Source organism: Moschus berezovskii, chromosome X, assembly GCF_049115385.1.
Source record: "Moschus berezovskii isolate FMDL1 chromosome X, NW_MosBer_1.0, whole genome shotgun sequence".
NCBI lineage: Eukaryota > Metazoa > Chordata > Mammalia > Artiodactyla > Moschidae > Moschus > Moschus berezovskii.
In genome coordinates, this window is record NC_142488.1 from 93,284,933 (window position 1) to 93,307,616 (window position 22,684).

General features: G+C 41.5%; 2 protein-coding genes across 2 annotated transcripts in view; one reads left to right on the top strand and one right to left on the bottom strand.

Annotated features, from left to right (window-relative positions):
* IL1RAPL2 (interleukin 1 receptor accessory protein like 2) overlaps positions 1-22,684 on the bottom strand; it is a 625,896-nt gene that overhangs the window by 600,872 nt on the left and 2,340 nt on the right. The gene's annotated exons all lie outside the window — the stretch shown is intronic.
* TEX13A (testis expressed 13A) lies at positions 5,999-7,319 on the top strand. Its single transcript, XM_088834047.1, has 2 exons — positions 5,999-6,457; positions 6,564-7,319. Exons 1-2 carry the CDS (start codon positions 5,999-6,001, stop codon positions 7,317-7,319), a joined length of 1,215 nt encoding a protein of 404 aa, XP_088690173.1.

The following is a 22,684-nucleotide window of genomic DNA, read 5'->3' on the forward strand; positions in this document are numbered from 1 at the left end:
ATTAGAAGGATGGGGGCATACAGAGACATGTGATCACAAGCTAAAGTTCATGTTTAAAGTGTTATAGAAGTAATAAAAAAAATAAAAGTAAAAATGTCCTGAGGCTAGAAGAGAAGGCAAAGAAGTAAGTAGGCAAGCTATAAAACTGTCAATGATAATGGACAGTGGCAGAAAGGAAGATGTCGATGGAGGAAAAATCCTCTAGGAGGGATCTATCCTAGGCACTCTGATTTTCTTGTTCAATGTCTTCTCCCCGGGGTTATTTTAACCATTGCTTCAAATCCAAAATTCATATCTCAATACTACATCTCCAGCCCTGATGTCTCTCCGAAGTTCTAGACTCATACTTCTAACCGCCTATAGGATATTTCTATTGGGACGTCCCACAGGTATCTCAGTATGTCTAAAGGTGAACCCATCCTAGTTTCTCTTTCATTTTCCATATAAGCCCATAGCATCATTATCTATATAGTTCCCTATAACAGAAACCTGGGAATTACCCTATTCATTCTCTCATCCCGGCCCTTCTTTGACATTCATAACAATTCTGCTTAACAAAAAGCTTTGGACGTGCATCACTCCATCCTAAACACCACTGCCCTTAGTTTACATTTTGAATTATGGTAGCAAATGCTACTGGAGAAGAGTGGAGAAATAACTCCAGAAAGAATGAAGAGATGGAGCCAAGCAAAAACAATACCCAGTTGTGGATGTGACTTATGATGGAAGAAAGTCCAATGCTGTAATGAACAATATTGCATAGGAACCTGGAATGTTAGGTCCATGAATAAAGGTAAATTGGAAGTGGTCAAACAAGAAATGGGAAGAGTGAACATTGACATTTAAGGAATTAGTGAAATAAAATGGGCTGGAATGGGCAAATTTAATTCAGATGATGGGCAAGAATCACTTAGAGGAAATGGAGTAACCCTCATAGTCAACAAAAGAGTCTGAAATGCAATACTTTAGGTACAATCTCAAAAATGAAAGAATGATTTCTGTTCATTTCCAAGGCAAACCAATCAATATCACAGTAATGCAAGTTGATGCCCCAAACACTAATGTCAATGAAGCTGAAGTTGAACAGTTGTACTACGATGACCTACAAGACCTTCTAGAATTAAATGCAAAAAAGATGTCCTTTTCATCATAGGGGACTGGAATGCAAAAGTAGGAAGTCAACAGGCCAGTTTGGTCTTCTTTTGCTTCACAAAATGAAGCAGGACAAAGACTAGTATTGCTAGGAGAACACACTGGTCAGAGCAAACACCCTCTTCCAATAACATGAGATGACCCTACACATGGACATCACCAGATGGTCAATACCAAAATAAGTCTGATTACATTCTTTGGAGCCAAAGATGGAGAAACTCTATACAATCTGCAAAAACAAGACCAGAGCTGATGACCAGAGCTGCAAAAACAAGACTATGGTTCAGATCATGAACACCTTATTGCAAAATTCGGACTTAAATTGAAGAAAGTAGGGAAAAACACTAGACCATTCATGTATGGTTTAAATAAAATCTCTTATGATTATACAGAGGAAGTGACAAATAGATTCAAGGGATTAGGTCTGATAGACAGAGTGCCTGAAAACTATGAATGGAGGTTAGTGACATTGTAGAGGAGGCAGTGATCAAGACCATCCCCAAGAAAAACAAATGCAAAAAAGCAAAATGGCTGCATGAGGAGGCCTTACAAATAGCTGAGAAAAAAAGAGAAGCAAAAGGCAAAGCAGAAAAGGAAAGATATGCCCATCTGAATGCTGAGTTCCAAAGAATAACAAGGAGAAATAAGAAAGCCTTCCTCAGTGATCAATGAAATGCAAAGAAATAGAGGAAAACAACAAAACGGGAAAGACTAGAGATCTCTTCAGTAAAATTAGAGATACCAAGGGAGCATTTTATGCAAAGGTGGGCATAATAGAAGATAGGAACAGTATGGACCTAACAGAAGGAGAAGATATTAAGAAAAGGTGGCAAGAATACACAGAACTGTACAAAAAATATCTTAATGATCAGATAACCACAATGGTGTGATCAATCACCTAGAATAAGAGACATCTTGGAGTTTGAAGCCTAGTGGGCCTTAGGAAGCATCACTATGAACAAAGCTAGTGGAGGTGATAGAGTTCCAACTGAGTTATTTCAAGTCCTAAAAGATGATGCTGTGAAAGTCCTGCACTCAATATGCCAGCAAATTGGAAAACTCATCAGTGGCCACAAGATTGGAAAAGGTCAGTTTTCATTCCAATCCCAAAGAAGGGCAATGCCAAAGAATGTTCAAACTACCACACATTTAGAGTCATCTCACCTGATAGCAAAGAAATGCTCAAAATTCTCCAAGTCAGACCTCAGCAGCATGTGATCCAAGAACTTCCAGATATTCAAGCTGGATTTAGAAAAGGCAGAGGAACTAGAGATCAAATTGTCAACATGCATTTGGATCATCTAAACAGCAAGAGAGTTCCAGAAAAACATCTACTACTGCTTTATTGACTACGCCAAAGCCTTTGACTGTGTGGATCACAACAAACTGTGGAAAATTCTTAAAGAGATAGGAATACAAGGCCACCTTAACTGCCTCCTGAGAATTCTGTAGTCCGGTCAGGAAGAAACAGCTAGAACCAGCCATGGAATAATGGACTGGTTCCAAATTGGGAAAGGAGTACATCAAGGCTGTATATTGTCACTGTGCTTATTTATATGCAGAGTACATTACGCAAAATGCCAGGCCAGATGAAGCACAAGCTGGAATCAAGGTTGCAGGGAGAAATATCAATAATCTCAGATATGCAGATGACACCACCTTTAAGGCAGGAAGTGAAGAGGAACTGAAGAGCCTCTTGATGAAAGTGAAAGATGAGAGTTTAAAAGCTGGCTTAAAACTCAACATTCAAAAAACAAAGATCATGGCATCTGGTCCCATCACTTCACAGCAAATAGATGGGGAAACAATGGAAACAGTGACAGACTTTATTTTTGGGGGCTCCAAAATCACTACAGATGGTGACTGTAGCCATGAAATTAAAAGATGCTTGCTCCTTGGAAGAAAAGATATTTACAACCTAGACAGCATATTAAAAAGCAGAGACATAACTTTGCGAACAAAGGTCTATCTAGTCAAAGCTATGGTTTTTCCAGTAGTCATGTATGGATGTGAGAGTTGGACCATAAAAAAGCTGAGTGCTGAAGTGTTGATGCTTTTGGACTGTGGTGTTGGGGAAGTCTCTTGAGAGTCCCTTGGACTGCAAGAAGATCCAGCCAGTCAATCCTAAAGGAATTCATCCCTCAATATTCATTGGAAGGACTGATGCTGAAGCTTCAATACTTTGGCCACCTGATGTGAAGAGCTGACTCATTTGGAAAGCCCCTGATGCTGGGAAAGATTGAATGTAGGAGAAGGGGACGACAGAGGATGAAATTTTGGATGGCATCAACTGGATGACACAAGTTTGAGTAAGCTCTGGGAGTTGGTGACAGACAGGGAAGCCTGGAGTCCTGCAGTCCATGGGGTCATAAAAAGCCAGGCATAACTGAGCAACTGAACTGACTGAGCATCCCCCTAAAGGGTCTCTCTGACTCCAGTATCTCCCCATTCCTCACCCTTCCGATTTTTACATTATATTTTGAATGCTGTTTCTGCAGAAGTCCCTCAAGCACAAGGAAAAATAAGAACCCTTCTCACTAAGGGTTGATAATTAAAAATACACAAATTGAAATGGAAAGAAGACACAAGATAACATTTTAAAGAAGAGCTAAAACACTGGGATTTATACCGCTGGTACTTAACTACCTTCTTAAGCAATACTTTAATGCCTAATTTATAATCTTTTCTCAGTCACTATCTGGTATAAAACCCTTAAAGAATAAATATTGTCTTTTTCAAGGTAGTTCATGGCACAGAACATAATGCCCAGACAACAAGTAATTAACATCTAATTTTTCAGATGGAAACATAAATTAAAACCCACAATGAATGTATGTCTGTATGGCTAGTCCCTTGGGTATACAAATAATGAGAGAGAAGAGACTAAAGAGAGCCAAATTAATAATAAAGGTAGCCTGAGATGAGACCCTAATGTCAGGCCAAGGAATTTGTCACAGGAATCCATTTAAATGTTTTTAAAGCTGGAAAGCAATATGATCACAGGAAACATTAGGAAGATATTAGAAATCAGAAATGGAATTCAGGCAGATTATTTAAAAAGCAAAAGCAACAGTTCAGTTCAGTTCAGTTCAGTTCAGTCGCTCAGTTGTGTCCGACTCTCTGCGACCCCATGAATCACAGCACGCCAGGCCTCCCTGTCCATCACCAACTCCCGGAGTTCACTCAAACTCATGTTCATCGAGTCAGTGATGCCATCCAGTCATCTCATTCTCTGTCGTCCCCTTCTCCTCCTGCCCCCAACCTTTCCCAGCATCAGAGTCTTTTCCAGTGAGTCAACTCGTCACATGAGGTGGCCAAAGTATTGCAGTTTCAGCTTTAGCATCAGTCCTTCCAATGAACACCCAGGATTGATCTCCTTTAGAATGGACTGGTTGGATCTCCTTGCAGTACAAGGGACGTCAAAAAAAGTTTGACATCTGAGGTATTAGTAATAAGACTTGGGGACTGATTTGATTCTTATTAAAGGGAGGTGGTATTAGTGATTTCAACGTCTCTTTACTGAACAACACAGGAATATAAAGAATTGTTTCTTAGGAGAAAGGTTGACTTATGAACCTTTGGATTTGAGATATCTTTGGGACACACAGGAAATATGAATCTAGATCAGGAGTTGGCAAACGGCAGACCAAATCCTACCAGTTGTCACTTTTTGTACATAAAGTTTTGCTGGAACAAAGCTACTTCTTCAAGTATTATTTATGATTGCTTTTGTGCTTGGGCTGCAAGGAGATCCAACCAGTCCATTCTAAAGGAGATCAATCTTGGGTGTTCATTGGAAAGACTGATGCTAAAGCTGAAACTCCAATACTTTGGCCACCTCATGCGACGAGCTGACTCACTGGTAAAGAGTCTGATGCTGGGAAGGACTGGGGGCAGGAGGAGAAGGGGACGACAGAGAATGAGATGGCTGGATGGCATCACCGACTCGATGGACATGAGTTTGAGTGAACTCTGGGATTTGGTGATGGACAGGGAGACCTGGCGTGCTGTGATTCATGGGGTCACAAAGAGTTGGACATGACTGAGCGACTGAACTGAACTCAACTTGTGTTATAAGTAGTTGAGACAAAGGTTCATTGCCTACAAAGTACTACATAGCCCTTAATAATAATAATAAAAAGTTTGCTGACAAAGTATCAGAATTTACTGTGTCTATAACGGGAGCTACAGAATCTTGAATGGGCTGGGGGTGGCGCTAGAGGCTACTGAGAAGTTGGAGCTGTTTCAGATTGTAGACTATTTTGTCAGAACTAGGGGCGGGTCTCATGAGCAGGACAAACCATTATGGTGGGGGGTTGAGAATTTTGATACTCGATTACAAGCGCTTCATGTTCTTGGTTATGAGTCTTTTCTGACCACTCCTGTTTCTCCATGACTTCAAAGACTATCAACAGTATAGGAGGTTCCCTTACATCCTGGGGCAGGGGAGAAATCTTCCTCACACACCTTGCCCACCCCTGCCGTTTCTGGAAGTTGGAACAGTCCAAAAGCAAACACATTAACGGTTTGTGGGAGCCTTTCTTTCTTCAGAACCCTCAGGCAGGGAGGGAGACAGAGATCAAAATCATTTCTTTTGCTGTGGTAAGTGGTTTTGTTTGGGCTGCACTCCAACTGATAGGAGGTGAGGCTTGGTGGGAGGTCTCCTGGGGCAGGGTATACGGTCTTTAGGAGGGTGTGAGGTTGGCGGTGGTTGGCGGCAGGGTTGGTGGGGAGGAGAAGGGGGCAAGCAGAGAAGAGGAGATTGAAGGGATGGGGGGAGGGGAGGGAGAGGACTGATTGATTCATCCCCGCAGAGCCAGCCAAGCCCTAAAGGCACTCAGTCATCATGGCCTTGAAACCCGAAGACCCAAGTAGTGGGTTCTGGCATGGTAAAGTGATGGCTTTCATCAATGAGAGGATGTCCAGGCACGCAAAAGGCCCGGAGTTCTACCTCGAGAATCTCTCTCTGTCCTGGGAGAAGGTGGAGGACAAGTTCAGAGCCATCCTAGAGGACCGTCAGGTGCCCATCCAGGCCAAAGAGGCCTGTGCCTGGGGCAGCCTGGCCCTGGGCATGCGTTTTGCCTGTAGACAGAGCCAGTTACACGGGCACAGGGTGCAGTGGCTACACGACTTAGCTGGGTTGCACAAGTCGGCCGCACATGCCTTGGCCTCAGACCTGAAGTTGCTCATGGCACAGCACGAGGTGGAATGCAAGGAATCAGCCTTCCAGCTGCAACAAATGCAGGCCAACCTGGAGAAGATGCGGAAGGAAAGGGATCAGCTGAGGTGGAAGCTCTTCCAGGCAGTAAGATTACTTGTTCCTCGCCCTGCTTCCCACCCCAGCCCTCAGTCCCAGTCCCAGCCCCAGCCTCGCCCCTAGGACAGGTCTCAACTCTATTCACTTCCTCCAGGAGCTGGAGTCTCTGCGGGAACGAGCTACCAAGGGGCCAGGTCTGGCCATGGCCACTGCCAGTGGGGCTGAGACAGAAGGAACCAGTGAAGAAGAAGAGGAGGAGGCAGGGGCCACTGCTACTCCTGCTGCCGCTTCTGAAGCGACAAGAGGAGGAAGACAGGAGGATGCAGAGGGGGCGGGAGCTGCGGGGGCGAAGGAAGCTGAGGAGGCAGCAGAGGAGATGGTTGTAGACATTATGCAGCTTCTCAGAGTTGTAGACCAGAAAAATCACACCTCTGGTGGGCAAAGGAAGGGAGATCGCAGGTCCACGGAAAGAGCCAGGCGTTATCTATTTAAAACAACCAAGCCTATGTATACAGCCTCACCAGGGACCCTTCCTGTCCAGCTCCCTACCTCATTCACATACTCGTACTCCTCATCTCCTTTTCCAGATGCACCCACACCGTCCACACCCACACCATCCCCAAGCACATCATCCTCACCACCAGCAGGGGTCACAGTAGGAGCTCCAGCTCAAGCATCTCCCCATTGCAGTCCCTTTAATTTTAGCTTAGGGTCTAATGCAGGGGCCTGGGGAAAAGACCCTCAAGAACACACCAGAAATAGGGGTTATTCTGATCCCCATCAGCAGAGAAAACCTACAGCATTTCGAAGGCCAGGGGATTGGAACTGCCCTTGGTGTAAAGCCCTGAATTTTTCAAGGCAGAAAATTTGCTTCCGCTGTGGGAGAGATATCTGGCTACAGAACCCTTGATTCAGAAATGTGAAAGAGAATAGAAACTTACCTGATGGGAGATCAGTTTTCAGAGGGAGGGGAAGGGGGGTAAGGGGGCTTGGGAAGAGTAGAGAGAAAGGGTGGGTGGTTAAATGGGGGAAAGGAGTTGTGAGAGAGGAGGGGAAAGGGGTGGGAGAGAAGGTATGGGATAGTGACTGGGGAAAGTGTGGATTGGGGGGTTAAAGGGAGAGAGAGAGAGAGAGAAAAAGACTTGTTTTGACAAGCCCCTTTGTGTTCCAGACCACTAGCATTCGACACCCTAGAAGTGCTGCAGCTTCTCTTTGTATTTTTTTCCACAAACCTTGTATCTGGTGGACCTGGGCAGCCAGTATATAGCACCCCAACTCCCTGCATTACCCCTCCCTTCACTTGGCTGTAGATGGTTGGAGCAGGAGTGGACTAGTGGGGATTCCTGCATCCCAAGTGTCCAGGAATGAACTGGACAAGAAGTTCATTCATGTTCTGAGCAAGTTATATGAGAAACAATTAAAGCAGGCCTGGGGTTAACCCCAGGTTTACAACAGGGCAGAGATTCACCAATCCTAAAGGAATCCCTCAGGGCTTCATACAGAGGACGCCAACACCAGCTGCAGACAAGGACTGCTATTGTTGTTGTTCAGCCTTGTGACAGGAGAATCCTCCCCAGTCCCCACTTCCAGCTCTGGACAGGCAGATCTGAACAGGGAACTTGTGCCACTGTCAAGGTGAGTCAGCAACAGATAGTACCTGGAGGGTTTGCTGGTCTAGACCACTGACCAAAGGACCAAAAAATCCTTAGATTTTTTTTCCTCTCCCCCATCACCAGATTACAGTGGGAGGGAAGTCTGGCTACAAAGGTCCTAGTATATTCAGAAATGCATAATAGAACCCACCCTGAGGGGAAATCAATTTCCAGAGGGAGGGTGTAAAAGGGGGAGGGGGAGGATGGTCTGCATTTCCCTCTCTGATAACTGTAAGCTGTGTTTAGGGGAGCTAAATGTATCGTTTAGCCCACAGGTGGAATGATGTTGAGGAGTTATACCTGGACCAGACTGAGGCATAACTGGAGGAGCCCTGAACATTCACCAGGGACTGTGAACCTAAAGACTGGAACTTTTTATGACCCTAAACTAACCCTAGGACATTTCTACAGCAGCTGGATGTGACTCTTGGTTATTTCCTTTGGGGGCAGATGTGCATAATTGTTACCAGGATCTGTAGCCAGATCCCTAGCTAGTTATTAAAAGGCTTTCACTTGACAGAAACCTTCTTGGGCTTGTTGATATCCTTATGGGGTAGAATTTGGGGCTTCCCAGGTGGCTTAGTAGTAAAGAACCTGCCTGCCAATGCAGAAGACAGAGGAGAAGTAGATTCAATCCCTGGGTCGGGAAGATCCCCTAGGGGAGATGGCAGCTCACTCCAGTATTCTGGCCTGGAGAATCCCATGGACACAGGAGCCTGGTGGGCTATAGTTCATAGGGTCACAAAAAGTCAGACACAACTGAGCATGTGTGTGGAGGGTTGAATTTCACAGTTTCAGCACTCCTGACAGTGCAACTGACTGTCATCTGATGATGATGTAGATACCTCATCTCCAGAGGGTGTCCTGTGAATTACAGGATGTTTGGCAGAATCCCTGGCCTCTACCCACTAGATGCCAGTAGCATACCCCACACCCCCAGAAGAGATTGTAACAATCAAGGATGTCTCCACATGTTCACAGGAGAACAAATTCACCCCTGGTTGGGAACCATGGAGGCAATGAAATACTTAGGAGTAGTCGAAACAGGGGGAAAGAGTTGCAAGGGCGGTGTGTTTAGCAGTGCCCAGGGCTCCAGGGAGTGGGGCACTACGACACGAAAAGTGTTCATTGGGTTTGGCCATGTCTGATCTTTGAGCCAGTCTGGGTAGTGGGTGGGGGTAGAAGCCCAATTGCAAGGACTGAGGAGTGAGTGGAAGTGAGGAAGTGCTCAGTGAGGGGGGCTCTTCTTCAAGGACCTTTAACTGTGAAGGGAAGAAGTGACGTGTGTGGGATACAAGCCCGCGAGAGTTCTTCGAATACCAGAGAAACTTGGCCCATGGGGAAGGAGATAGCTGCAGAAAGCTCTAACATGGAAGAAATATGTAAGAGAATTAAGTAGATCCTGCATACTATATTGGAGACATGTTCAGTGCACTGTTTAAGAAAAAAAAAATGATGGCCAGCTGTACCTTACAAAATTACTGAAACAAAATTACTCCCCAGATTATTCTGTGTGCATATGTATCAGACATACACACACACACGCGCGCGCGCGCGCGCGCGTGTGTGTGTGTGTGTATTCCTTTTATATTATAGATTTATGTAAGCATAGAAATGCTCTGGAAAAACTTTCTTTTTATCCAGAAAAATGGAGTAGGGTAAGAACAGTAGAATAGAGGGCTTTTATTTCTTTATATACCTCTGTGTTAGGAAAGTAAGATAAATATTCACAAATATACGAAAAATAAAGTTAATTTACTGGCTTGGGCAGGCTTGGAAAGGCCACCTCTTCCTTTGAAGAGGAGAGAGCAGACACTGATCTCTGTCACAAAGGGGTGGGAAACCAAGAGGGCTCTTGTCTATGTACACCTTAGACTAGGCACCTGAGAGTGATTAAGGAGAGGAGGTCAGGATGGGAGTGCAGGCTTCTGAACAATGGCATACTTAGGAATAACTTCCACAAGTAGAATGGGGAAGGGGAAAGAAAAGATGACATCCTGTTTCCCAGTGGGCCAAACTGTGCCCAAATGAAAGAAAATCAAAAGGCATTGCAATAGGAACCTAGGAGGGGATACTGGAAAGGAAGGTGAGTGGTTCCAGAGGGGCACCAGACACTTAACTTTGGTAATACACATTGTTTCCATAACTTACTCTTTTTTCAGTAAATGATTTGGTTTGTTGGGATTTGGGTTTTATGTTTGATAGGATTAAGGGAAAGATACTGATTTTTAAGATTTTGTGTTTCACACTCAATATAAAGGTTCTTCTCTCTCTGTACATACAGAGGAAAGGATTTAATAAACTGAAGGTAATTCTACATCTGTCACTAAATATCCTCAACACATCCAACAGAGGTGATATGACTTGGCCTTTGAGCCCTTGGGGTAGCAATGCTTAGATGAGCAGCTCAAGAGTAAGACAGCTATAAAAATGATGTTGCTTCAAGAAAGATCCCAGGTGGCACAGTAGTAAAGAATCCACCTGCCAATGCAGGAGAAATCAGAGACATAGGGTTCAACCCCTGAGTTGGGAAGATCCCCTGGAGGAGGGCATGGTAACCCACTCTAGTATTCTTACCTGGGAAATCACATGGACAGAGGGACCTGGTGAGTTACAGTCCATAGACTCACAAAAGTTAGATGTGACAGAGCATGCACAAACAAGAAAGACCCAGTCTCAGTGAGCAAGTGAAGGAAATAGAAATTTCATAGGTGCCAAGGGTTTGGTCAAAGTCAGTCATTTTTATGTCTAGAAATACAGTAGTGATCCTCTCAGGGCTTGAGAAAATGGCAAGCAAAATAGTGAAAGGGAATGACTTAGAGAAGTCAAACTTGGCTACACCTGTCTCTAAAATGATACGAAGTAAAAAAAATAAGTCATATTTTATTTAGAAACAACAGTGCTTTTCAATCTTTGTTTTATGTCAAGTGGGATCAAACTAGAAAATTTGCAAGATGGTTTATACAACAATGCTATCTAATGGGAAATTTCCCTACATGCCTTAAAATTTTGAAATTTCTGTGACCTTGCACCATGCTATAGAACATTGCCATTCAAAGCATCATTCTTTGCACTATCATCTCATAATAAGTGCCTCCCTGCTATCTATTTCTGTTTCTATTGGCAAGACTTAACATATTAGAAAAAGAAAAGATTTCATGCATCCAAAATAAAAATCCCCAGACCCTAGTGATCTGAGGGTTACAGCCAGTAAATCAGCGACCCATATGTATGTAAAGCATCCTCTATGTTTGTAGAATCTGTGTGTGTTGGTTGGGGGGAGTGTAGTTCAGGGTAAGTTTTAGACTCAGAAAAAGAAGAGATAAGATACAGAGGGAGGGAGGGAAAAAGGGATAGAGAGAGAGACGGAAGAGCATGTATAGAGGTAGACATAGTGAGAGATATATCTTGCCTGAGAGTGAAAGTGTTGTGTTCTCAGGCACTCAGTCAAGTCCGACTCTGCGACCCCCTGGACCATAGTCCTCAAGGCTCCTCTGTCCATAGTATCTTCCAGTCAAGAAAGCTAGAGTGGGTTGCCATTCCCTTCTCCAGGGGATCTTCCCCACCCAGGGATTGAACCCTCATCTACTGCATTGGCAGGTGGATTCTTTACAACTGTGCCACCAGGGAAGCCCAAGAGTAAAAGAGATGAATGTAAATATGAAATCTGGCCAAAATACTCTCCTTTATAGGGAGTCAGAGGAAGGCTTTGGGAGGTTCAGGGAAATGGGGCTGAAAAATGAAAATACGCATATAGCACCTCTCAACCTAAATAAGGGTATATTGCCTTATTATCGGTGAAGAGTATGATCTAGTCTGGAAATTAATATGTGTAGCTTCATGTTCGGAGAAGGCGATGGCACACCACTCCAGTACTCTTGCCTGGAAAATCTCATGGATGGAGGAGCCTGGTAGGCTGCAGTCCATGGGGTCGTGAAGAGTCGGACACGACTGAGCAAGTTCACTTTCACTTTTCACTTTCATGCATTGGAGAAGGAAATGACAACCCACTCCAGTGTTCTTGCCTGGAGAATCCCAGGGACGGGGGAGCCTGGTGGGCTGCCGTCTATGGGGTCGTGAAGAGTCGGACACGACTGAGCGAGTTCACTTTCACTTTTCACTTTCACACATTGGAGAAGGAAATGGCAACTCACTCCAGTGTTCTTGCCTGGAGAATCCCAGGGACGGGGGAGCCTGGTGGGCTGCCGTCTATGGGGTTGCACAGAGTCGGACACGACTAAAGCGATTTAGCAGCAGCAACTTCGTGTTAATCTGGGTCTCATTTTACTGAGATAAAGGCCCTGGAGTGGAACTATGCACCACCATCCTACTTGTTTTTTTTCCATTTCATTGCCATGGATAGAGACTGTACTCATTGAAAATAAAATGCATCAGTTAGCTCAAGGCAGAACTAGGTGCCACCAACACAGAATTAAAAGAAGCCTCGTGTAATTTTGTATAGAGAAGGAAAAAAAAAATGTTTGCCACTTGCAGTTTATTTTCTTCTGACATTTGGGGGCCTCTGGCTTTCTTACATGTTACCCTCTCACCTAGTTGTTAAAAGTGGGCAAAAGAAGGGAGTTATTTTAAAAGGATACCTCAATCTGTATTTCACGTTTCATCTTTAATAGAGCTATAAATTTGCTTTATTATTTAGACCTTTTTTCATAATAATTGCTTATCTTCATCCCTATCAAAAAAAAAGATGAAGAATGAAAAACAGAACCACATATGTTCCTGTTTTTAGAGGTGATCAGTATGTATAAATGAAAATAAGAAACTATCACTGCAGATGCTGATTGCAGCCATGAAATTAAAAGACGCTTATTCCTTGGAAGGAAAGTTATGACCAACCTTGATAGTATATTAAAAAGCAGAGACATTACTTTGCCAACCAAGGTCCGTCTAGTCAAGGCAATGGTTTTTCCCGTGGTCATGTATGGATGTGAGAGTTGGACTGTGAAGAAAGCTGATTGCCGAAGAATCGATGCTTTTGAACTGTGGTGTTGGAGAAGACTCTTGAGAGTCCCTTATACTGCAAGGAGATCCAACAGTCTATTCTAAAGGAGATCAATCCTGGGTGTTCATTGGAGGGACTGATGCTAAAGCTGAAACTGCAATACTTTGGCCACCTCATGCGACGAGTTGACTCACTCTAAAAGACTCTGATGCTGGGAAAGGTTGGGGGCAGGAGGAGAAGGGGACGACGGAGAATGAGATGGCTGGATGGCATCACCGACTCTGTGGACATGAGTTTGAGTGAACTCCGGGAGTTGGTGATGGACAGGGAGGCCTGGCGTGCTGTGATTCATGGGGTCGCGGAGAGTCAGACACGACTGAGCGACTGAACTGAACTGAACTGACTCTAGGGAAAGTGGCAACCCCAAATATATCACACTAATTAAAATGGCAACCCCTCAAAAACATTGTAAAGTTAAATTTCCATCTATTTATACCCCATAAGAAGACTTGGGATATAATTCTGCTTAAGAACTTTTACCTTCCATTTTAATTAATATTTCTCAATTAGCGTATTTCCCTGAGGCAGTTTTAAAAGGGTAAAGTTGAAAATGCTCACTTCATTTTATATCATCAAATTCAAATGAAAATAGAACATGTGTGTGTCTTTGCTATATTCTTTCCAAGCACTAACAGTTTACAATATTTTCATAAATAATCACCTCTTGTTTGGTAAAATCCATAATAAAAATGTGTATTTTTTCAAAAAAAAAGAAAGAATTAACCAGCTACCTTGCCAAGGTAGATCATTCTTCAGGGTGGTGAGAGAGTGGGGATGGCGCCATATGAATTCATTCCCATTGCTGAGAAAACTACCTGGAGTGCATGTTTTGACTGATAATACTGAGGACAGCAGCATCTCCTTTGTTAATAAGGGTTGAATCAGAGAAGGGAATTTATTCCTTTTACACATTTTCTCATTGTATAAATCTTAAAAAAAATTATGTTGAATTGGTTCATGGTGCTTTTCAGATCTACTTTTCTGTATATTTTCCTTCTACTTTTCTGTATATTCTACTAATTTTTGAGAGCAACCAAAAATCTTAATTTACCTATATAAAAAATAATTGTAACATATACTAGTTCAGTTCAGTTCAGTCACTCAGTCATGTCCGACTCTTTGCGAACCCATGAACTGCAGCACACAAGGCTTCCCTGTCCATCACCAACTCCCAGAGCTTAGTGAAACTCATGCCCATAGAGTCTGTGATGCCATCCAACCATCTTATCCTTTGTTTTCCCCTTCTCCTCCCAATTTCAATCTTTATTATCATTAGGGTCTTTTCCATTGAGTCAGTTCTTCAATATATACTGATTCTATGTATGTATATGTATGTAACTTATGTAATATATGCATATATATGTAACTTTATATTTACATATAAATATATGTAACTTTGTTCTGTATTTTCCAAGTCTCCTATAAATGTGTTATCATACTTTCATAATTTAAAAAGTAAAAACAAAAGAAAAAAAAGAGGGAAGAAAAAATATATATATATATATACATTTTCTCCATGTAAACATCACCTGCTAAAAACATGCAGTGTTACCTGACTGCATAGTAAGGTGCTCATTAGTTCTGTCCTTTATCTTATTTTCTAAGAACTGGTGAATGTCTTAAAGTCTCACATTCCAACAATATATCTGAAACCTCCATAAACTAAGTGTTATTATGTTCACATGTAGAGAAAAAGACTTGATAAACGCTGGTTCCAGTCACACTGACCTTCCTGTTTTTCTCTGCACATAGGCCATGTTTTAGTGCCTCCTTGCTCTTAAGCATTGCTTAACCTGCCTGGTAATTCCTATACTATTGCCACTTGATTAAGATCGTCAAGCACCATCTCAAACATCATAATTCTATAAGTCAAAAGTTATTTTTTCTTACTTTCTACTACTATTTTATTTCTTACAGTACTTTTTGCTTCCTCTCGTGTGATGGAATAAAAGACATGAAGTTAGTGTTGGCAGGTCTCTGCTTCTCTCTGCCCTCAAAAAATAATCCTCTTTTTGGCTGAAAAGGCCTCTCCAAAGCCAGAAACTTCTACAGAGATTCTGTGTTCCAGATTTCTGTGTTCCAGATCATTTTCAGGGCTTTTTCTGTGAAAAATAGGTGTAATGGGCAAAAGAGCTGAAAAAAATTGCAAAGAGCAATCCTAGTATAATTAGATTATATTAGAAAGGGGAACAAGAGCTTATTGCAAAGAAAAAAAAAAGAGATAGAAGATGAAAGAGGACAAAAGAGGAAAATGCATTTTAAGGTAAGTTTTTTAGTTGGGAATGAGAATGAGGAGTGATGAGAGAGGTTTCTGGGCAGCTACCTCATGTAATAAATACTGAGCATGAAAGTAGTGGAAAAGATGATTTCAAATACTGTGGAGGTGGGGCTTTCCCCTTTTTTTTTGATACCATGGACTATAGCCTGTCAGGCTCCTCTGTCCATGGAATTCTCCAGGCAATAATAGTGGAGTAGACAATCATTCCCTTCTCCAGGGGATCTTCCTGACTCAGGGAGTGAACCCGGGTCTCCTACATTGCAGGCAGATTCTTTTACCATCTGACCCACCAGGGAAGCCCAACTGTCCTCCCATATAAAATAAAAATTCAGTTTAAAAAATAGACTGAAGGCAAACATGTAGGAAAGCAGAGAAACTAATTAGGAGTTTATTGTAACAGGAGAGAGAAGAGATCTTGGCTTGGACCAGCAGTGGAACAGAAGGCACAAATTATGTAATCCCCAAAGGCCAAAGAGGTTAAGACTCTGTGAAATAATACATTGACCAATGGGATCTGGGAGCTGAGAGATAAACTGTTCTATTCTCCTTCTGGATCAAGTATGTAAAACTACCCTTCCTTCTTCACTGCCTCACTTTGCTTGTACCTTGTTCTTGTTTCCCTGGGATTACAATCCCTGGGTCATGAAGATCTCCTGGAGAAGGAAATGACAACCCACTCCACTATTCTTGCCTGGGAAATGCCATGGACAGAGGAGCCTGGCAGGCTATAGTCCCTGGGGTCACAAAGAATTGGACATGGCCGAGTGACTGAGAACACAGCACACACTCTCTAATACATATTCACTTTTTGCCCCAGGATTCACTTCCTAGGAACCCAATGATAAGATAGGAGGAAGATCGGGAGTTCAGTTTTGGATGTACTGGTTTTGATGTAGGTAGAGATGCTGAAAAGTCTGTTGGATAAAAAAATTCTTAAGAGAGATTTGGGCTGGAAGGTATCCATGTTGGAGTTACCAGTGTACAGATGGTATATAAAACTATGAGACTGCATAAACAGATCATGGAGGGAAGTGGCGTTAATAAAGATGAAAAAAACTGAGGACCAGGCCCTAAGAGTCCTCTGTCATTAAGAGATCAGGAGAAATGTGAGGAGTTAGCAAAGGAACTTCAGAAAAGATAACTGATGAAATAAAGGGAAAACAGGAGAGTATGACTCTTTGAAACTCAGGTAAAGAACATATATCAAAAGAAGGGATAGTCAACTGTGCTAAATGTGCTGATCTTTTAAAAAGAGGAGTGAAAATTGACCTGACCATTGGATTTAGCATTGTTGTAGTCATTGGAGACTGCAGTTTTGGTGGAGTGGTTAAGGTAAAATTCTGATGGAAGGGACTTTCCTGGTGGCTCAGACCATAAAGAATCCACCTGCTGATGCAGAAGATGCAAGAGACCCAGTGTCCCTAGGTCCCTTTGATCCCTGGGTCGGGAAGATCCCCTGGAGAAGGGAATGGCTACCAACTCCATTATTCTTATCTGAAGAATTCCATGGACAGAGGAGCCTGGTGGGCTACAGTCCATGGGGTCGCAAAGAATCGGACACAACTGAGCAACTTTCACTCCCTCCCTCACTAATGGAAGTAGTTTAACAGAGAATTAGTGGAAAAAAGCTTAAGATGGTGAGTGCAGACAACAGTTTCTTTGGAGTAGTTTTGCTGCAAATGGAAACAAAGAAATGGAGGCAGTGGTTGTCCGGGGAAGTAGAATTAAGAAGCATAGACCTTAACCTGTGTGCATGCTGATGGAAATGATTCAGTAGAAATAGAAAATTTCATGATAAGAGAGATGGGAGAATGGCTTCAGTGATATCCTTGAGTGGGCAAACACGGTCAGAATCGAGTGTATTAGTGAAGTGACTGGTCTTACATGGGAGCTTTGCCAGTCCATCAATGACAACAAACCTGAAGGCAGAGTATGTAGGTACAGATGCCAGTAGGTGGGTAGATGTAGTAGATGTTCTCCCCTAACTGCCTCAATCTTTTCTCAGTAAAATGGGAAACAAGGGGAGGAGCTGTTGGAGGCTTGAGAAGAGCAGATGTGAAGTAGTCATCTAGGAAGACAGGAGACTGAATGGTCCAGTAATACATCATAAGACTATTTGACAGCATTAAGAATCTATTTGAGGTTCATGATGATGAATTTAAAGTGAGATCAGTGAACATTATATGGTTTCCTTTGGTCAGGTTCAGCTGCTGCTGCGTCGCTTCAGTAGTGTCCGACTTTGTGCGACCCCATAGATGGCAGCCCACCAGGCTCCGCTATCCCTGAGATTTTCCAGACAAAAACACTGGAGCAGGTTGCCATTTCATTCTCCATTTCATGAAAGTGAAAAGTGAAAGTGAAGTTGCTCAGTTGTGTCTGACTCAGCGACCCCATGGACTGCAGCCTACCAGGCTCCTCCATCCATGGTTTTCCAGGCAAGAGTAGTGGAATGGGGTGCCATTGCCTTCTCCACAGGTTCAGCTGGAAGGATACAAATACAAGCATAGATGAAGAGTTGGATTTACACAGTGTTGTGGTTTTCACAAGTGAGTAAGATAAAGGGGGAAAGGGTCTAGGGAAACAAGAGGGTATATATGAGATTGATTAAATTGATTGATCATGGAATTTAAACTGTTAGTTTGAGAAGAAAGTGGTGGATGGTGAAAGAATTGTGGGACCAGTGACTTTCAGCTCTGGGTAGAGTCAATACATTGTTGGAACTGTGGTACAGAAAGAGTGAGCCCAAGGTGGTAGCCAGAGAATACATGCAAATGAGATAATCGAGGAGATAACTACTGCCTCCACCACTCCAAAATGTTGCAGATCACCTGCCTACCACAGCCATTACATTACCTAGTTGGACACTGGAAAGACTTTGAATTTGAAACTCTTGCAATAAGTTGAAACACTGATATCAACAAAATAATCATAAAACAGAAGACCATTGAACTTGTGTAATGATAAAAGGAATGGAACTAAATGAATACCAGTGTTAGGGAGCTCATCAGTGATTACTTGAAATTAATTCTTGTTTTCTAATGATCAAATATAATCCATTAATTCTTACCAAGAAGGTAATCCTGCTGACTAAACTATAAATATCTGTTTTCCCTCAGTAAATAAGCTGGAGTTGAAAATGACATAGGTATTATAAAACAGAATGATTATATTTATGATTATTACAAAGCTAATGAATTACAATATGGTTATATTCTAAACATTATAGCATGTCTAATTTACAATTAATGCAATGAAAATAAACTATAATTGATACTACTTTATCATTTAAGTTATGCTCAAGTTTTTAAAATAAGCAGATTATCAAATTGTGGAGGTTAAAAATAATATTTTCAAGTTATATATGTGTTCTTTTATGCATATTTGCTACAAAAATAACTGTATCAAGGACTCCCACTTATAAACCAAAATAGGAGGAAAAAAATAACTAACTGAATAACACTCTAGCCTACACAGGCCAGAAGAGGCCATTGCTGCAGTCTTAAGATCCTATTGCACAATCTGGATCTTTTTGGAAGTCAATTAATTCTCTAAGATTCAGGATCTCATTTTTCCTACAAGAAACTATCTGCTATCCTAGAAATTACTACCTGGGCAACCAACTTGTTGACACTTAACTTTTCAAAGATCAATAGTTAAGCTGGAATTGAATTATGAGAAATATTCAGTCCTTGAAAATCTCCTGGTTACCAAGGTAGGGAGTAGGTTAGGTGGGTGGAAGGTGATAAAAGCTACTTCTTAGTGTCTTAGGTAGACTAGGACAATTATTTAGTTTCTAAAAGCATAAATGTCCTTGCAGTATCACATAAAGCAAGTCCCATGGTACATGCTCAATGAATATTTGTTGACTGAAATATAAAACTTAATATATGCTACATAGATACTTTTTGGTCAGGATCATTTAAAGGCCATTAAAATCAGGTGAAATTATTGTATACTTATATTTATTTCTTATTCTTTTTAATTATGGAACATTTCAAATATATTAAAAATTTAAAAAGACAATGAACCCTCATGTACTCATTGTATAGATCCGAAGACTAGCCCCATACTACATTTATTTCAAATATCTCCAATTCCCCTCAATTCTTTTGGTGATGTTATTCTGCAAGGGTAATAATCACTCAAATGTGATGAATAGCAGGGCAAATGTCATGCCTTAGAACTGAATAAATGCGCTAAGGAACCCTTCACAAAGAGTTTATGAGGCATTCAGATTTTGAGGACTTCACTTATTTCAGTGATTATTAAGACCAAAAATAGTTGGATTATCTTCCTGTTTAAGAAGGAGTTTCCTAATTCTGTTTACTTCATCAGAGAGGTAAATAGCCATAGTAGGTTTGAACTTATCACTGATACTCTGAACATGGCCACTGTCATCCCTAAACACATAGGTTTCTACAGATATTCAATTATATTTAATCACTCTTTTCAATATCTTGAATTCATTCCAGATTACATGAATATATCTATCTTCATCCATAGCTTAAGTTGCCCCTTTTCCAAGTTGTTGAGAAAGTGATGTGTGGGATTTTCTCAAATAAGATTACTCTCATCATTTTTATTCTACTAAGTGCCTCCACTGAAAAGATTTGAGTAGAAATGGTAGTAGACAGTAATTCTTGGATTGGTATGGCTCTCAAAATATGACTCACTTCTCCACCATCCCTCTATTACTAACCCACTGACAGGCTGAGAAATTCAAGTAATCACTGTTGAGATTAGCCAAAGAAAAACACAAAAATGAGTGATTGGCTACTGAAAGGTTAAAAACTGTAAACTTTTCTTGCTACAAGTTAAATGGCTGGAGAATGTTACTAAATATTTCATATCTGCATTTTTTAACCACACTGAAATCAGTAGAGTAACTTTTAATGAGGTTGATAAAACATAGGAAAATAATCCATAATTACTTTAAAGTAGTATCAAATTTGAGATTTTAGGTGATATAGATATTGCCAAATGCAGAGCCTTTTTCACTATAAATGTCACTCTCTTGGCAATGGCATAACATCACCTACATAGACTGAATTTGGAGGCTATGATCCAAATTGACTGGAGTCAGTGATCACTACTAGACCTGAAAAATATGTTTATTATTTTTACCCAAATTCTAGCTACTTCACATATGTCATTCTGGAAGAAATGAAGGACAAACAAGCAGATTACAAAAACAACAGCAAAAACAACAATGAGGAGGTTATGTCAAAGAGACAGATGCACCAACTGAAAGAGCTTCCAAAGGTCAAAGGTGGATGAATTTTCCCCAGAAAATACAGTAGCACTGAATTATTACCCAATATATAATATAAATATCCATGAGTCCATAGTGATATAATAAATGATTGAATAAATAAATGGGAGAAGAAAACAAATATTCCATGCAGAAGAAATAGAGATAATTTTATATAGATATGGGCTTCCCTGGTGGCTCAGATGGTAAAGAATCTGCCTGCAATGCAGGAGAACTGGGTTCAATCCATGGATCAGGAAGATCCCCTGGAGAAGGGAATGGCTACTCACTCCAGTATTCTTACTTGGAAAATTCCATGCACAGAGGAGCTTGGTGGGCTACAGTTCACGGGGTTGCAGTCAGGTATGATTTAGCGACTAACACTTTCACTTATGTACATAGTTTGCTCTTAATGAAATGGAGCATAACTACAATTTTTTATGTATGGACTATTGAAAAACTACTTCCTTCCAAAGAGGACAGTTTGGAAAAGGATGGGAAAAATAACTTCAGAATGGAGAAAGACGAACACTACCTTGAGCCAGATGATCGAGGTCAATGTGAACAGTTATAAAACATGCTGATACTCCCTACCCTTGACATGATGTGATGAGAATGCATTTTACTTCAAAACACATTACCCCAATATAAGCATGAAAAATTATCAGGTTGAGATTTGAGAGACATTCTACAAAATGTTCGGAGAAGGCAATGGCACCCCACTCCAGTACTCTTGCCTGGAAAATCCCATGGACGGAGGAGCCTGGTAGGCTGCAGTCCATGGGGTCGTGAAGAGTCGGACACGACTGAGCGACTTCACTTTCACTTTTCACTTTCCTGCATTGGAGAAGGAAATGGCAACCCACTCCAGTGTTCTTGCTTGGAGAATCCCAGGGACGGGGGAGCCTAGTGGGCTGCTGTCTATGTGGTCACACAGAGTCAGACACGACTGAAGTGACTTAGCAGCAGCAGCAGCAGCTACAAAATGTTTGAATAGTACTATTTAAACTGTCAATGTCATTAGAAACAATAAGAGTGTGAGAAACCCCTACAGCCAAAAGGAATTTAAGGAGACATGACAATTAAATCTAAGGTGGTCTCCCAGATGGAATCCTGGAACAGAAAAAGGGCATTAAGCAAAATCTGAGGAAATCTGAATAAACTATGGACTTTAGTTAATGATGATTGGCTCATTGGTTATAACAAGTGTACCACAGTCATGGAAAATGTTAATACTAGGGGAAATGGATGTAGGGCATACAGAAACTTTCTGGAGTATCTTTGAAATAATTCTGTAAGTCTAAAACTGATCTAAAAATTTAAAAGAATATTTAAAAGCCAGTTGGGAGCTTTTATTGCAGCACTTTTTATAGGGACAAAAATATATATGCACATCAATAGCAAAATGATAGACTAAATTGTGATATCATAGACTATTGAACAACACAGAACAGTATATACTTAAAAGGATGAGTGCACTCTCTATCAGTTTACTTGGAAATATTTCCAATATATATTTTTAATACGAAAAGAAAATGCAGTTTGTAAAACAGTGAGGAGAAAATCCCCATGTAGATATGCTTGTGCAATTAAAAGAATCAGGAGAAGGTATGCAAGGATACGGGCTTCCCAGGTGGTGCTAGTGGTAAAGAACCCTCCTGCAAATGCAGGAGATGTAAGAGACGTGGGTTCAATCCCTGATTGGAAAGATCCTCAGGAGGAGGGCATGGCAACCCACTGCAGTATTCTTGTAGTGTCCTGGATAATCCCATGGACAGAGGAAACTGGCAGGTCATAGTCCATAAAGTCGCAAAGAGCCAGACACAAGTGAAACGACTTAGCACACATGCATGCAAGGATACACACTAGACTGTTGGCATTTATCAGATAGCGGAAACGGTAAGATGAGTCCATGAGTGTTATATCTTTTTAAGGAAGATAGGAAGAGAGGAAAAAGAGCCATATTAGGGAAATAAGCAGGGCAGGGAAAGTAAGCAGTAATTAATTCAGGAATTCATTATAAATATAGCACCTGTATGTAGTTGGCTGATGCTCTGCAAATAAAATATTTAAT